The sequence below is a fragment of the Oncorhynchus mykiss genome, chromosome 15, assembly GCF_013265735.2.
Source record: "Oncorhynchus mykiss isolate Arlee chromosome 15, USDA_OmykA_1.1, whole genome shotgun sequence".
NCBI classification, from domain to species: Eukaryota; Metazoa; Chordata; class Actinopteri; order Salmoniformes; family Salmonidae; genus Oncorhynchus; species Oncorhynchus mykiss.
In genome coordinates this window covers 54,292,157-54,308,034 of record NC_048579.1, presented here as the reverse complement: position 1 = coordinate 54,308,034, position 15,878 = coordinate 54,292,157, and the positions used below count along the sequence as shown (strand labels likewise).

Here is a 15,878-nt window from a genome sequence, read left to right as displayed (position 1 = left end):
GGGGCCTCAGAGAACTGTACAACAATGTTATGGCTACGATATGCGATTACTTCTTTGCTGTCTTACTTTAACTTGCCCAGAGAGGAGTACAGGAGCTATACAGAGAGAACAGCAACATCATCACCGCCGCAAAGCACCATGGATATGAGGTCATAGACACATTCAGCGTCACCATGGGCCGCTACAAAGAGTTCCTGCAGGGACAGTGCGCCTGCCATTTTCATGAGGTAACGCCCCCCCCCCCCAACCAGCCTTCACCCTTGTCTAAAAAACGACAGTACCCTAAGTTCTCGCCCCACCCTGATTGAAACAGTGTGTATCACCTTGAACGTCCTAATTCAGCATGTTCATTTTGTTTATCATAGTTTATATTCATTCTCAGTATTTGCTTACCTACCAGTCAGTTATTCAAATCACAGCACAATGTTATCAACACTATAACACAGGTATCATATGTCTCTCTCTGGATACAGTAATTGATACCAATTATAACTAATGGTTTGTCTAAACCTCAGTGGCCAGGGAGCACAGCTAGATCCACAGCAAGCTCTTCCCCAAGGACTCCCTCTCCCTCTCCGACTGTAATATCTGAAATAACTTCATTATGGATACTTGCTATTTATGTTTGCGCACACGCCGATTTTCCAGGAGGGAATCTTTGGGCTTAAATAATCCGGGGCTTTGGCCCTATGGAGGATCCAAATAGCGAACAGCCATTTTCTGGGCCCAGAGCAAATCGGTTCTTATGTCCTCTTGATTGAACAATCCCCATCCATGTCAGGGAGCTTTCTAGAAGCAAATCCTGCTGGAACACACATACACACACACTCCCCTTCTCCCCCCTCTCCACCTCCCTGTAAAAAGAACAGTCACTTGTTTTAATTCGGCTATAAAATTGTCCATGGATTGGTTAATCAGTAATTAGCCGTTAGGCCGGGTTTTATTGGGCAGTAAAGCACCACGTTGGTAGCAGCTGGGCCCCAGGGCACTTGTGAAGTGGTTTCGGGCATATGTACATGTGCCTCCCCTGCCCCTCCATACCCCCGCCCATCCCCTCCCAGTTCATATGGGTCTTTAAGTGGCAACAGAATTTCCCAAAACGAAGCCAGAAGGAAGAATGGGATACATGAATGGAGTAATGTCTAACCCAAACCCTGCGGGGATGGACAGGGTTTCTGTTATGTCAGGATTTAGGTCAGGCTTGAATTGTTCCTGTGTGATTTATATTAGAGGAACCCCAGACTGTGACGATGGGCTTCCGCTCTGTTCTGTTCCGTGAAACACCAGGCAACGTTAGCTAGCCTCCGGTAGTAGAAGTCAGTTCTGGCCATGGTCTAGTTACCTAGTTACAGTATAACATCAGTATGTAGATGTTGTGTTAGAGGTGAGGTGTTTACGTGGTTCTCCTCGCTGTGTTCCTTGAAGGTTGAAAAGCTGCCGTTCTCCAAGGTTCCCCTGCACAGGAAGATGAAGCTCCTTCGACACGGCGAGGAACCTGGGACTGGAACCAGTGGAACTGGAACCGGGTACAGTGATCAGCCTACCCTGCAGCACCAGAACCAGTGGTCGGGGTCTAACTCCTCCACCTATCATGTGAGAGGAGCGGTGAACCAGGTGTACTCGCAGATTCTGCTGAGCAGACTGTGTGTGAGAGACACAGGAAACTAGACCCAGCCCTCACCACCACAGACTGTGTGTGTGCCTGCGTGCTTGTGTCCTTGCTTACTAATGTGCGTGTGTGTGTGTGTGTGTGCGCGTATCCATACCAGCGTCTCTCTAATGAATGAGAGCTCATCCTATCCAGGAAGTGCTGAAGTAACAGGAGAGTCCTGACTGGTCAGCCGTGAGACAGACATCACCACTGTCTGTCACACAGACCTCCTCTGATTGGCCCACGCACTGCCCCCCGTCCCCCGTCCGTCCGTCCGTCATGTGACTGCTACCTCTGCTAGGTAAAGGTTTCCAGATGGTGGAAGAGGACGATCGCTGGCCGACCGCCAAAAGACGAGTGACGCAGCTGGAGGAAGAAAAAAGAGGAGAGCGAGAGTGACTGTCGAAGGAGTGTGTCGTGTGCACATCCCAAATGTACGCCTTGCTCTCCCACCAACCGACAATGCTCCCTCAATGCTCCAGCACAAACCCTTACAATTGTATAGTTTTATAGTTGTGGAAACATTGTTGAAATGTTGTACAGCATTGTTTCCCAATCCTTTCCTCGGGTACCCCCCGGCAATTCCATGTGTTTGATGTATTCCCTGGCACACCTGATTCAGATGCAACTGGTCAACTAATCAGGTGAGCTAGTTGAGAGCCACAACAACATTGTGAAACGTCTGGGGGTCTCCGAGGAGAGGTTCAAGACTTTTGATGTGTGCCTTTGATGCCTTTATGCATCAGGAAAGCCTATCTTTCACCATTGGAGGGACTTCTGGGTATCCAGCTATTCCTCCTCATATACAGTACCTCATCCATCCGCGTGTCCTGTTGACACCACAACGTGTTCTATGCCAAAGAAATGACGAAAGCTGAGCTATTCTTCAAGTGAATGGCTTATGTATGATTTTCTTATATTTCTATATATTTTTCTACAGATGTTTATTCGTGCCTATAATGTTGATAACCAGTGTATAATGTTTTACACGCAGCATATTGTTTACATGCTAATGAAGGACTGGTGTAATGTATGCTATGGATCTATATATATATTGTCTGATCTGTCCTCTGATCATTTGTATGGAGGGAACTGAGCTGGTGAAGATGAAGGTAATTGTAACACACACACGAGTGGAGACTACCTGCTTAGCTCTGTTTAGTGGTCCTATGGAACATTGAGAGCAAACCTAATCATTTGATTCAGTGATTATGAAGGAAAACAGATAGACATATTTGCTTAATGCTAAATATTATCAACACTATTCATTTATTTTTAAAGAACTATCTTCAAATGGCACTAACTTCAGCTTTGTGTTTCCAGATGGTATATATAAGTTATTCCATTACAACATTAAAGTATATATTTTCTTAACTTAACTTTGTGTCCAGAAACTATGTTCTAAAAGCATGAAACTGTGTTTTGAAGGTTCCACAAAGCACTAGCTTGTAAGCAGATCTCCCCTTTAAGTTGTGCACCATATGAGGATAAGCCTGTGCATGCTGTTTGCGCACAGTATTAGACAAATCCTTTAATAACAGTCATCATCACAATGCAGGGGTATGAAGCCGTGTGATGCTCTGAGGAAGGTGGGCAGAGGCTCTCTTTTGTTTTCCTTCTGCGTTTTGTAATTACCTTCGTGCCACCAATACCTGATCATCATCTCTATCATCATCATCATCATCATCAGCTGGTTTAGAAGAACACCTCTTTGTACCTCTATTTAACTAGGAAAGTCCGTTAAGAACTAATTATTATTTATAATAACCCGGACGACGCTGTGCGCTGCCAATCCCAATCACTTCCGGTTGTGATACAGCCTGGAAACGAACCAGGGTCTCTGACGCCCCTAGCACTGAGATGCAGTACCTTTGACCGCTGCGCCACACCGGAGCCCTTAATAATTAGGGAGACTTATTTTCAATTAGGCTATAACTGTGCTATAATAAAATGAATATCAGTGTAATGTGGTTTAACTCCGTCTGGCGCGTAACGAGCCCTGTCCTTTGCAGTCATGTGCCGCTAATCCGACACATCCAATCACCCTACCCACGGTGTGATCTGGGCAGAGATCGAGCAGCAGGATCGAGAAGTCAAACTAATGTTGATTTAAATGCAGGCCTAACTCGTGTTTGAGGTCGACGTACTGCTAGGGCCTTATTCCAGAGAGTTATTAGTCTATTTTATTTAGGCCTACTTACACTGACAATGGTGTGTTCAAATTAAATGTAGCCAAGGCCTATCTAGAGAACATTATAAACACGGTTATATGACCGCATAAAAATGTAATACAATGTAGCGATATATTGAAAATATATCCATATTTGTTTAAAACCTTTGTTTTATAGTTTCTAGATCAAATAAAGGGAACGCATACAAAGTGAAGTGCATGCCTATAGTGTTTCAAATTGAATGGTCTTGTGCGACATGTGGCTAAATAACAGCATTGGGTGGGCGAGGGATAGAATAAGGTAGATGCAACAAGTCTCGATCAAAATGAAGGTTAATGTAAAATGTTATAAAATGTTATAAACAAAGGCTTGTCTTTTGGGCACATGTAACCGCCCTGAAGACTGCCGCCTGGGTTGTTGTCGCGCCAAGGAGGAATGATGGACTATGCCCAGCACTGCGATTCATTCCGAACTCTGATGTCAAATTTCAGGGAGACCATTCACTCTGCACTGTTTTAGTCGGGGAATTTGAAAGGCTTGGGAGGGTTGTGACATTTCTGGGGGCTGAGCAGACCTCACCTCGTCTGCCCCATACAGCCCCGTCTAATATACTAAACAGAAAGCTGGTCAGTCAACCCTTTTAAAAAATGTCCTTAAAATGTCGAAAATGCTCGCTGACTGTACATATGATGTTTATTATTCAGGAAAAGGCAAAGAACTCAACAGTGATTGAAAATATTTACTCAAACATAATTGGTTACTCAATGGGCAATGTGGTTGTAATTGTCGTTGCATTTTAATCAAGGCTTTGTTCACTTAAACTATACATTTAAATGGCAAAATTAGATTATAAACATTCTAAACCTAACGAATATTACACAATTCACGAGCACGGAAAAACATTTTTTGACTCGGAGGATGATTTCGATGTGTTGAAATCATGAGGACATTTTCTCTAACTGTAGATTTATATGAATCTTAAAAAAGGAAACCATTGCATTTGCAATCAATAAATATGATTATAGATCAAATATATAAATTCGTTTGTCATAAGAATTAGTTGGAATTAAATTGGTATTAAATTCAAAACCAGGCCTCGTTTATCATGAAATAATTGTTGTGTATGAGATAATCTATTGTATTATAAATATCTTATGCACTCACGTCACTCAAGGTTTCGTATCAAGGAATTTTTCGGGGAAAAATGATATTCGCCTGACATGATGAGGTTTACAGCGCTTGAGTGAAGTGACCATTATAAAGAAGTGTTCTGCTGACTTTTGTTCTTCCTTCCACCTTCTCGGTCATTACTAGTTACCACAGCCACAACGTCATAAACCCCGTCTATTTCTACAATCTTCTTAACTTTTGATTATAAACCTAACCTTAACCTTAATCACATTGATAACATTATTCCTAACCCTAACCTCAAATTAAGACCAAAAATTACATTTGGTTTTCATACATATTTACCATGGACTATAGCCAATTTAGACTTTGGATGTGCTATCTAGTGGAACCCCGCCTTCTCTCATGCCAAACGTTTTGCTCAGTTCCTGTCAATGCCATCTGCGGCATGCGTTTTTCTTTGCGCGTCCGTCCAATTAGCGCGTAGGACATGCGCGTCTGCTGAATATTAATACACGGGTGCGCCAATCCGAGCCTGGGAGCGCGCTTTTCAGAGACGCTCTGTGTGGGTTCTCCCAGTCCAGGATAAAACTGTTTGTCTGCGTTTTGGGGAACACCGTCGGGAACTTATTTTATCACCCATCCAACTGTAGGCTACTAGCCGCAGAGCCACATGATTATAATCACCATCTCTCTCTCCCCGTGGATGTTTTTTTTACTGAATTGCTCGAGATTACCACGGATTGAGGATTATTTCTGTTAGGGTCCTATGCTGTGGGGCTAGCATGAGACAGAGCCCAGCACCGATCCAGCGCTCCATGGACATACCCTTCCCCAGTGCCCGGGAGGCCAGTCATCTTCTGTAAATGAGGTGGCCATGGAGAGAAGAAGCGGCTGTGGAGTACATCAGATCTGCTTTCTGTTTCTCTTACTGTTTTCACTGTATCCTGTCTGCTGTCGAGCCAGTTGGATGTAAGTATATTTCATTGCTTGTGATTTAAGCTTGGCTTTTTGTGAAATTGCACCATTTTGTTTATGCATGAAATACGATTCCGTTTGGGGCTGAATGGGGTTTAGAAAGTAACGCACTGTCTCCTCTGCTTGCTTTGTGTCTCAGGTGGTTGGGAATAACCTCCGTGGGAGTACCAGAGAAGCTGGGCTGCGCCAATCTCCCGCTGACGCACAAGCAGAAGGACCTGTGCAAGAGAAAGCCCCATCTCCTGCCAAGCATCAAGGACGGCGCGCGCATCGGCATCGCGGAGTGCCAGACGCAGTTCGAGCACGAGCGTTGGAACTGTTCTACAGCCAAAGAGCTCTCTGTGTTCGGCTACGAGCTAACCAGTGGTAAGGACAGGCGGTTTAAATACTCGTTTTAATAGACATAAAACAATAGGGTGCTTTGTGCCCCGCTGGCAAAAATTTGCGTGCACTTTTATGTGCTATTGATAATGCTATTTTTGATTGGGTTTAATTTGGAAAATTAGACTATATTTTGGGTGCATCTATTATAATGGTCGTATTCCATAATCCGATATTTAATATGTGTGCCCACATCATTTGGTATTTGACCGTTTAAGGCAATTGCTATATAAAAACAGTCCCCCAATTGTCTTTCTGTTTGATAGTGCCTCAAAAAGAAGCACGTCTTCCATTTTCCATAACTCTTTATTCGGTTTGAGTCATGAAAATGGTTCGAGTCATGAAAATGTTTAATGTTGGCCAGGGAGGGGACGTGATTTGATTTGCCCACTCGTGCAGCTGTATGCCCTATGGGGCGAGAGAGAGAGAGAACATGTGCGCACATCTGTTTCGGTTTAACCGTCCAAACACAGCATTTATCCACGGTCAAGTGTGGTCTTTGAACAGAGAACTTCTACTCCCCTCTGGTGCAGAAACCAGCCGGGATTATCCTAATTAGGAGATTCATGGTCGACATGTAACATAAGAGCACCGTTTCTTTGTTTTTAGAGATAGCGTTCCAGAAATCTGTTTCCATGCAGATTTCAAAGATGGTTAAGAGTCAGCGCATGTTTTAGCTATCAACATTTTAGTTTCACATGAAACTCATTCTTCCAAATTCCTCTCTATCCTTGTTGCACCCTGTCACATGCCATCTATCAACTTTCTTCACTCAACCCAGACGAAAAACATCGGAGAAAAAAACTGACCATATCAATTATGTTGATTTAGGCCTATGCATAATACAATGGGATGGAAATGCATAGATTTAGCCTATGTCCGGACTCGTACAATCAACTGTAAAAACGTATGCTCTGCTGTGTTCAATGTTCTTATTGGGTTAGGGCGCAGCAAGAAATGTTTATAATGCAGCACAGATAACCTAAATAACCGCAATTGTCATTTGTTTGAATGATCTAACCTTCATAGTGCCAAACTCAAATTTGAAGTGGTGATTTCTTGTTGTTCCATGGAGGAAAGGCTTTTGGGTCAACCTGTGGCTTGGACCTCTAAATTACGTTTGAACCTTGATTGACAGAAAAGATAGACTATGTATGACCTTTTAAACACCATGCCATTCTTAGAAGCTGCACTCTCTGAATCATTACAAGTGATGTCACCAGGTGTCATTATGTTTCTGTTCCATCCAGACGATTCTGCATATTTTAGAGTTTTGTCTATCAAGCCCTTTCCATAAACTATACATCTTAGTAGTCTACCCATTAAACATGCACTTGGGTGAAAAAAAATTCAGCCTTCGTTCATTACAGGACATAATCTAATGATCAGATTTCCAGATGGCCTTACAAGTGACCGTGATACCGGTTTGATCCAACATATTCTAAGTCTCTCTCTGAGCCAGAGCTGTCTGTCCTCACTCAGGGTCTACTGTGGCCCCTAACCTGTGAAGTGTAACCCAACGCCCCCCCCCCCCCCCTCCCTCCCACACACACACACAGGGCAGGACAGTTCCCATGGGGCTATGTGTCTACTCAACTCACATCTCACATGTATCCCTCCAGAGCAATGATGTATTATACGACCACAATGGATGGAAGTTGTATGGATATCTAGGCCTGTGCTACTGAGACACACGGAAGTTGTATGGATATCTAGGCCTGTGCTACTGAGACACACAGAAGTTGTATGGATATCTAGGCCTGTGCTACTGAGACACACAGAAGTTGTATGGATATCTAGGCCTGTGCTACTGAGACACACGGAAGTTGTATGGATATCTAGGCCTGTGCTACTGAGACACACGGAAGTTGTATGGATATCTAGGCCTGTGCTACTGAGACACACGGAAGTTGTATGGATATCTAGGCCTGTGCAAATGAGATACACGGAAGTTGTATGGATATCTAGGCCTGTGCAAATGAGATACACGGAAGTTGTATGGATATCTAGGCCTGTGCTACTGAGACACACGGAAGTTGTATGGATATCTAGGCCTGTGCTACTGAGACACACGGAAGTTGTATGGAAATCTAGGCCTGTGCTACTGAGACACACAGAAGTTGTATGGATATCTAGGCCTGTGCTACTGAGACACACGGAAGTTGTATGGATATCTAGGCCTGTGCTACTGAGACACACGGAAGTTGTATGGATATCTAGGCCTGTGCTACTGAGACACACGGAAGTTGTATGGATATCTAGGCCTGTGCTACTGAGACACACGGAAGTTGTATGGATATCTAGGCCTGTGCTACTGAGATGCACAGAAGTTGTATGGATATCTAGGCCTGTGCTACTTCTAGGCCTGTGCAAATGAGATACACGGAAGTTGTATGGATATCTAGGCCTGTGCTACTGAGATGCACGGAAGTTGTATGGATATCTAGGCCTGTGCTACTTCTAGGCCTGTGCAAATGAGATACACGGAAGTTGTATGGATATCTAGGCCTGTGCTACTGAGATGCACGGAAGTTGTATGGATATCTAGGCCTGTGCTACTGAGACACACGGAAGTTGTATGGATATCTAGGCCTGTGCTACTGAGACACACGGAAGTTGTAATTCTAGAATTGTGCCATTTTCCTCTGTCTGAAGTGTTATTGGCTGAAAGTTGTTGCAGTGGAATCTTTTCAGAATCCACCCAATGCCTGCTTTAGAGGTCCACAGCCACTGTTACACGATAATCCATGTGTACATTTGCCCGTCCGACAACCTCTTTTCATTGACTCTGACAGGGACCAAGGAGACGGCGTTTATCCACGCGGTGATGGCGGCTGGGCTGGTCCAGGCAGTGACGCGCTCCTGCAGTGCGGGCAATATGACAGAGTGCGGCTGTGACACCAGCCTGCAGGGCACAGGCTCGCCCAGCGAAGGGTGGCACTGGGGCGGCTGCTCAGACCATATCCAGTACGGTACATGGTTCAGCAGGAAGTTCATAGATAATTCAGTGAAGAATATGTCCTCAGCCAGGGGAGGGGATGCACTGCTCACCATGAACCAGCACAACAGTGAAGCCGGGAGACAGGTGAGACGCGACGCACACAGACCCAACCCACACACCCAATCATTGAGGGCGAAGAACACTTACAGAGCATGTACAACACACAAACAGTGTACAGAATAAAAAACAGCACAGCAATGAAGTTTGATGTTAGATTAGACACAATACACCCTAGAACAAAACACACACATCCACAACTTAGCTAGAGAGAGAGTATTTTATAGTGAACACAGTTGTTAAGGGTACTCTGGGGAATATGTAAAAGCTGAATAGGGCTCATGGGAGCTTTAACTCAAGTTGTCAAGACTAGCAGGTGTAGGGTTCATTGTGTCTGAATGAATGACTGGTATGACAGTACTAATCGAGCACCATGAAAGGAATCCTACTGTAGCTATTATAGTTATGGGTTTCGTTCACCATATGGGGTTGGAGAGGAGTTAGGACCAAACCATTCAGTGGTTAATAGAATTTATCACACACTGTTAAAAATACTCTCAGGAGACGTTCTAGGAAGTGTGTGTGTGTGTGTGTGTGTGCGTGCGTGTGTGCGTGCGTGTGTGCGTGCGTGCGTGCGTGCGTGCGTGTGTGTGTGTGTGTGTGTGTGTGCGTGCGTGCGTGCGTGCGTGCGTGTGTTAGAGAGAGCGGGAACGATATTCAGAGAAAAGCAGAAAGATTGGAGGAAACAGAGTAGAGGGAAGGGAGAATAAGAAGGTCAGTGTGAGAGGGGGATGCTCAGACGGGACAGAAGGAGAGAGGGGAAAGAAAGTGTAACATCCTCGATGATGTGAGTTAATGGGTGAGGCGTGACAGCGTGACTAATGAGTTAAAGCAGATACCAGGCCATCTAAATTGTAGCAACAGTCATCAAAATTGTTAAAAAGTTTTAAAAACAATTCTAATAAATGCAACAGTTGGACAATGGATGAAGATACTCCAAGCTTTTTGAAATGTTGTAATCCATCGGATATTGACTTAATTATAGCATATCAAATCAAATGTTTTTATATAGCCCTTCGTACATCAGCTGATATCTCAAAGTGCTGTACAGAAAGCCAGCCAAAAACCCCAAACAGCAAGCAATGCAGGTGTCGAAGCAAAGTGGCTAGGAAAAACTGCCTAGAAAGGCCAAAACCTAGGAAGAAACCTAGAGAGGAACCAGGCTATGAGGGGTGGCCAGTCCTCTTCTGGCTGTGCCGAGTGGAGATTGTAACAGAACATGGCCAAGGTGTTCAAATGTTCATAAAGGACCAGCATGGTCAAATAATAATAATCACAGGCAGAACAGTTGAAACTGGAGCAGCAGCACGGCCAGGTGGACTGGGGACAGCAAGGAGTCATCGTGCCAGGTAGTCCTGAGTCATGGTCCTAGGGCTCAGGTCCTCCGAGAGAGAGAGAAAGAAAGAGAGAAAGAGAGAATTAAAGAGAGCATACTTAAATTCACACAGGACACCGGATAAGACAGGGGAAGTACTCCAGATATAACAAACTGACCCTAGCCCCCCAACACATAAACTACTGCAGCATAAATACTGGAGGCTGAGACAGGAGGGGTCAGGAGACACTGTGGCCCCATCCGATGATACCCCAGGACAGGGCCAAACAGGAAGGATATAACCCCACCCACTTTGCCAAAGCACAGCCCCCACACCACTAGAGGGATATCTTCAACCACCAACTTACCATCCTGAGACAAGGCCGAGTATAGCTCACAAAGATCTCCGCCACGGCACAACCCAAGAGGGGGCGCCAACCCAGACAGGAAGATCACATCAGTGACTCAACCCACTCAAGTGACGCACCCCTCCTAGGGACGGCATGAAAGAGCACCAGTAAGTCAGTGACTCAGCCCCTGTAATAGGGTTAGAGGCAGAGAATCCCAGTGGAAAGAGGGGAACCGGCCAGGCAGAGACAGCATATAAAACCTTTTACTGGCACAGACAAATAATGAATGGAGTTCAGGGAGTTCAGGGATTTTGGTGGGAGATTTAGGTATAGGCCACTCAGGAACGTTCAATGTTGTCCTGGTAAGTAACTCCAGTGTATATTTGGCCTTGCATTTTAGGTTATTGTCTTGCTGTAAGGTGGATTTTTTTAAAATCTACCAAATAGGTGCTCTTCTTTGCGAGGCATCTTTGCGAGGCATCTTTGCGAGGCATCTTTGCGAGGCATCTTTGCGAGGCATCTTTGCGAGGCATCTTTGCGAGGCATTGGAAAACATCCCTTCTCTTTTTCGTTGAGTCTGTGCTTGAAATTCCCTGCTTGATTGAGGGACCTTACAGATAATTGAATGTATGGGGTACAGAGATGGGGTAGTCATTACAAAATAATGTTGGAACACCATTCTTGCACACAGAGTTAGTCAATGCAACTTATCCTCTGAAATGTTTAGGCTTGCCATAAGAAAGGGGTTGAATACTTATTGACTCAAGACATTTCAGCTTCTCATTTTTTTTATTAATTAGTCAAATTAAAGGGTATTGTGTGTATATCAGTGACAAAAAAAATCTAAATTGTATCCATTTTAAATTAAGGCTGTAATAAAACCAAATGTGGAAAAAGGCAAGTGTCTGAATACTTTCTGAAGGCTCTGTTTACATTCTATTAGAGTATCAGGTATTTTTTAAATATAAATACACAGGCTGTATAAATGAATACATTAACATAATGGAGTGGAAGAGGGCCGTAACCACCCAACACTTTCTCTGTATACCCTACCTGCACCCACCTGCGCTGTCTAGACTGCCTAATTAATTACTGTTAATGTCACATACTCTTGCATAATTCAACAAGTGTGCAGGATACCCACGGATAAAAAAAACGCTTGGCTCTAGATTATGCCTATCTAAACGTACTTTACATGGTTTGTGAAATCAGACATATCACTATAATCCGAGTGTTCATATTCGGGACTTGCTTTTCAGCGCATCTATTTTGTAAACATTTCAACCATATTAAATTATTCCTTTTTTTTGAATTCCACAAAAAATGAACACCCATCAAAATAAAGCTATCTTTCTTGTCTTTCTTGTCGTGTACAGTACGTGTCGAGACGTGCGTTAAATCCCAGACAAAGCTTTAGCGTTGTTATATATTCAACGGTAAGACAATGTATTCCATTGAGCAGTGGTGGAAAAAGTACCCAATTGTCATACTTGAGTAAAAGTATAATAGATACCTTAATAGAAAGTTACTCAAGTAAAAGTGAAAGTCATCCAGTAAAATACTATTTGAGTAAAAGTCAAAGTATTTGGTCCTAAATATACTTAAGTATCAAAAGTACATGTAATTGATCAAATATTCCTATGTATCAAGAGTAAAATTATAAGGAATATGAAATTATTTAAATTATGCAAAGCATTTTCTTGGTTTGAAAATGTACGGATAGCCAGGGGCACACTCCAACACTCAGACTTAATTTACAAACGATGCATTTGTGTTCAGTGAGACCGCCAGATCAGAGGCAGTAGGGATGACCACGTATTGTCTTGATAAGTATGTGAGGGGGAAACGTCAGGCACAAGCAAGAGTGTGAAGCAGGAGTAAAATGAGAGCAATCAATCCGGACAAGCGGGTTTTGCACCCATCAAACACAGGAAATAGATGGCTGAAAAAGATCCTCAGGTGGGCGGGGCATGTGCATTACCATTAAATGGCATTCACTAAGACACACTTACTGGGTCTCTCTCTTATCTACTAGCCACTGTCAAGAGGAGAGGGCTTCACTACTGGAGAGGGATGTGGACACAATGGTAGCAGTGTATCTGTTTACTGAAACACATACTTTTGCCACACACACGCGCACACACACTGCCTTTCCAACTAAACTGAACCGACAGGGAAGAGGGAGTGGGAGAAGAGGTGAAAAAGAGGTGAAATTTGTTGGCTCTTCTGGGGTCATCCTAAATCCAATGAGCCCTGGGGTTTGTGGTCATAAGAAAATGTCTCCTCAATCTCTCAGTTTAAACTGTGAAGGACAGTTTAGCTTTTTGTTCCAGTTGTACACAGTGCCCAGGGAGTCTATTGTGTCAGAGTTAGAAGTAGAATGCACAAACCTCAGGACTAATGTTACAGTCCCAGTCCAAGATCCAGCATTCAGAACAATAGATTGTGATTTTGCTCAAAACATTCCCACAGCGTTTGTGTAAACAAAAGGCAGTCTCTATCAAACAGAGTTCTGGCATCGAGTCTGTCGTAACATTTATAGTGTTGTAATTCTTAGTGTTGTAAGTCTGTTGTAATTCCTAACACCATCCTCTCCATCTTTTGCCTTTTCAGGCTGTCGCCAAGACGATGGCCACCGACTGCCGTTGCCACGGCGTGTCGGGCTCGTGTGCCGTCAAGACGTGCTGGCGCACCATGGCATCGTTCGAGCGCGTGGGCAACTTCCTGAAGGAGCGCTATGAGGGAAGCGTTCAGGTGCTGGACCGTTCCAAGAGGAAGGTGAGGAGGAAGGAGAAGGACCAGCGTCACGTGCCCATCGGGAAGGAAGAACTTATCTTCCTCAACAAGTCTCCTAACTACTGTCTGGAGGACCGGCGCTGGGGCGTGGCGGGCACTAGAGGGCGCCGGTGTAACCGCACCTCGGCCGGCCCCGACGGGTGTAACCTGCTCTGCTGCGGTCGAGGGTATAATACACACGTGGTTCGCCACGTAGAGAGGTGCGAGTGTAAGTTTGTGTGGTGTTGCTATGTGAGGTGTCAGAAGTGTGAGAGCATGAATGACATGCACACGTGTAAATAGGGAGGGGGAGGCAGGTGATGGCACACACAAACACACTCACACTGTCCCCAATGAGAGACTAAAAGACTCCCCCCACCATTCCTCTCTCCCATGGACAGGGAAGACGGTATTTATACACCACACCATCAGAGGTGGACAAAGACAGTGGAAAATAGTTGACTTTGATTGGCCTATCAGGGCCCAGCCTTGTAGGAGGCAATCCAATGGGACAGGAGTTCCACAGTGTTTCAGAGGCTTGAGGATCCACACACTCTGACTACCAAACATGGCCATCTTCATGATTTACTCAAGAGTAGAAATGAGCCACAAAACTCAATGATATAAACAAACCGAACTTTGATGAAAGTTAAAACCTCACTCTTCAAGTCTTCAAATGGACTCGGTGAATGATGTGTAAGAGGAGAACAAAGGGACCAAAAAGTGCCTGTAGGGGGGCGGCAACCCAGTCCTGCTAGGCCGCAACAGTGTCATTACATTTCCAGAACAGAACGAAGTCTCATATAGACAACTGCAGGCTAGAGCTATAGGCAGTACAGGGATTGGGAAACCGTCAGAGGTTGCCAACTTTTGTGTCATTTCTGGGGCTCTCTTACAGGCTAGGGAGTAAGGACAGACCCATGGCTTTATGGTGATTGATGGTGGATAGGTTAGACTTATTCTTGTTGGAAAGCTTGCAGTATCAATGCATAGAAATAAGTCTTGAAATAATCATTCAAATGCTTTGTATTTTTGGAATAAACTGCTGATGACTTCAAAAATAGATGGTACCATGACATTTTTATTTGAGATATTTTGGAAAGGTTTCTTGAAATCTACAATATTAGTTTTTTTTACTATTCAGATTGCACAAGTCAGGGCAGGGTAAAGCGCCGGGGGCTTTGACTGAGAATATGTCAGATGACGTAATATGTTTTGTAAATGGTTTACATTTTGTAAATATTAAAGGATGCTGCGTCACACGATGAGTGTCTTAAGATTCAAGCCCATCCAATGCTCTCAGACATACAGCATGTGTTTGTCAAGCTGTACCACTTAATGTGTTGCTTTTCTGTTTGCCATCATTGTATTACCAAGGTCCTTTGTTATCCTTTTGCTGTCCGATCAACTTTTTCTCTATCCCGTGTTTGTGTTTGGATCCGAAACCAGCTATAAATGAAGGAATGCCTCAATGGAACGGAGCAGTTTGTTCTCAGTAGACCCACTGGCAGCAGGACCGTGGAGATGCTTGAGTTGGTTTCGGAGCATTCCTCTTGCTGTCTCTAAGAATTTAAGCCTATTCCGTCTCTTCCTCTCTCTCCTTTCGTTTCCCCTCTCAGTCTCTTCCCAGTTTCAGTCTCTCTATTCCTTTACCTCTGTCTACCTCTCTCTCTCTCGCTTTCATTCTCCCTCTCTTGTTCTCTCTCTCTCTCTCCTGACTGAGAGGCTGTGCTATGTGAGAAGTGACGATGCTATGCTAAATACCGCGAGTGCTTTCTCTTAAAGAGCCTTTAAAAGTCTAACGATACTGACCCTTAAATTTCCCTGAAGCGTCCAGCACTATGACTTGTTGGTGAGAGGAGAGGGGGGGAAACCCAGACCTAAAGGAAGTGGGACGAGATGGAGGAGAGCAGTTGACGTGAGCCCGAAGCGCTCTGACCTCGAGGCTTTTCAGTCATGTTTTTGTTTTGAGGACTGCTTTCAGGAATCAGGTGCTCCAGTTACAAAATAAATGGAGGATTACGTCTTACAACTCGCTGTCCTTTTTCAGTTAAATTAGTCCATAAAGTGA

General features: G+C 44.3%; 2 protein-coding genes across 3 annotated transcripts in view; both read left to right on the top strand.

Annotated features, from left to right (window-relative positions):
* LOC110490750 (cadherin-like and PC-esterase domain-containing protein 1) overlaps nucleotides 1-3,027 on the top strand; it is a 66,518-nt gene extending 63,491 nt beyond the window's left edge. For both annotated transcript variants that reach the window (XM_036944638.1, XM_036944639.1), the window contains exons 21-22: nucleotides 81-227; nucleotides 1,426-3,027. In XM_036944638.1, coding sequence (XP_036800533.1) covers nucleotides 81-227; nucleotides 1,426-1,668 — 390 coding nt within the window. In that variant the 3' untranslated portion in view covers nucleotides 1,669-3,027. The remainder of the gene's footprint in view (nucleotides 1-80; nucleotides 228-1,425) is intronic.
* Nucleotides 3,028-5,477: 2,450 nt separating this feature from the next.
* On the top strand, nucleotides 5,478-15,878 carry LOC110490327 (protein Wnt-16). The gene is made up of 4 exons (XM_036944637.1): nucleotides 5,478-5,922; nucleotides 6,068-6,294; nucleotides 9,105-9,394; nucleotides 13,646-15,878. Exons 1-4 carry the CDS (start codon nucleotides 5,828-5,830, stop codon nucleotides 14,108-14,110), a joined length of 1,077 nt encoding a protein of 358 aa, XP_036800532.1. The 5' UTR covers nucleotides 5,478-5,827; the 3' UTR covers nucleotides 14,111-15,878.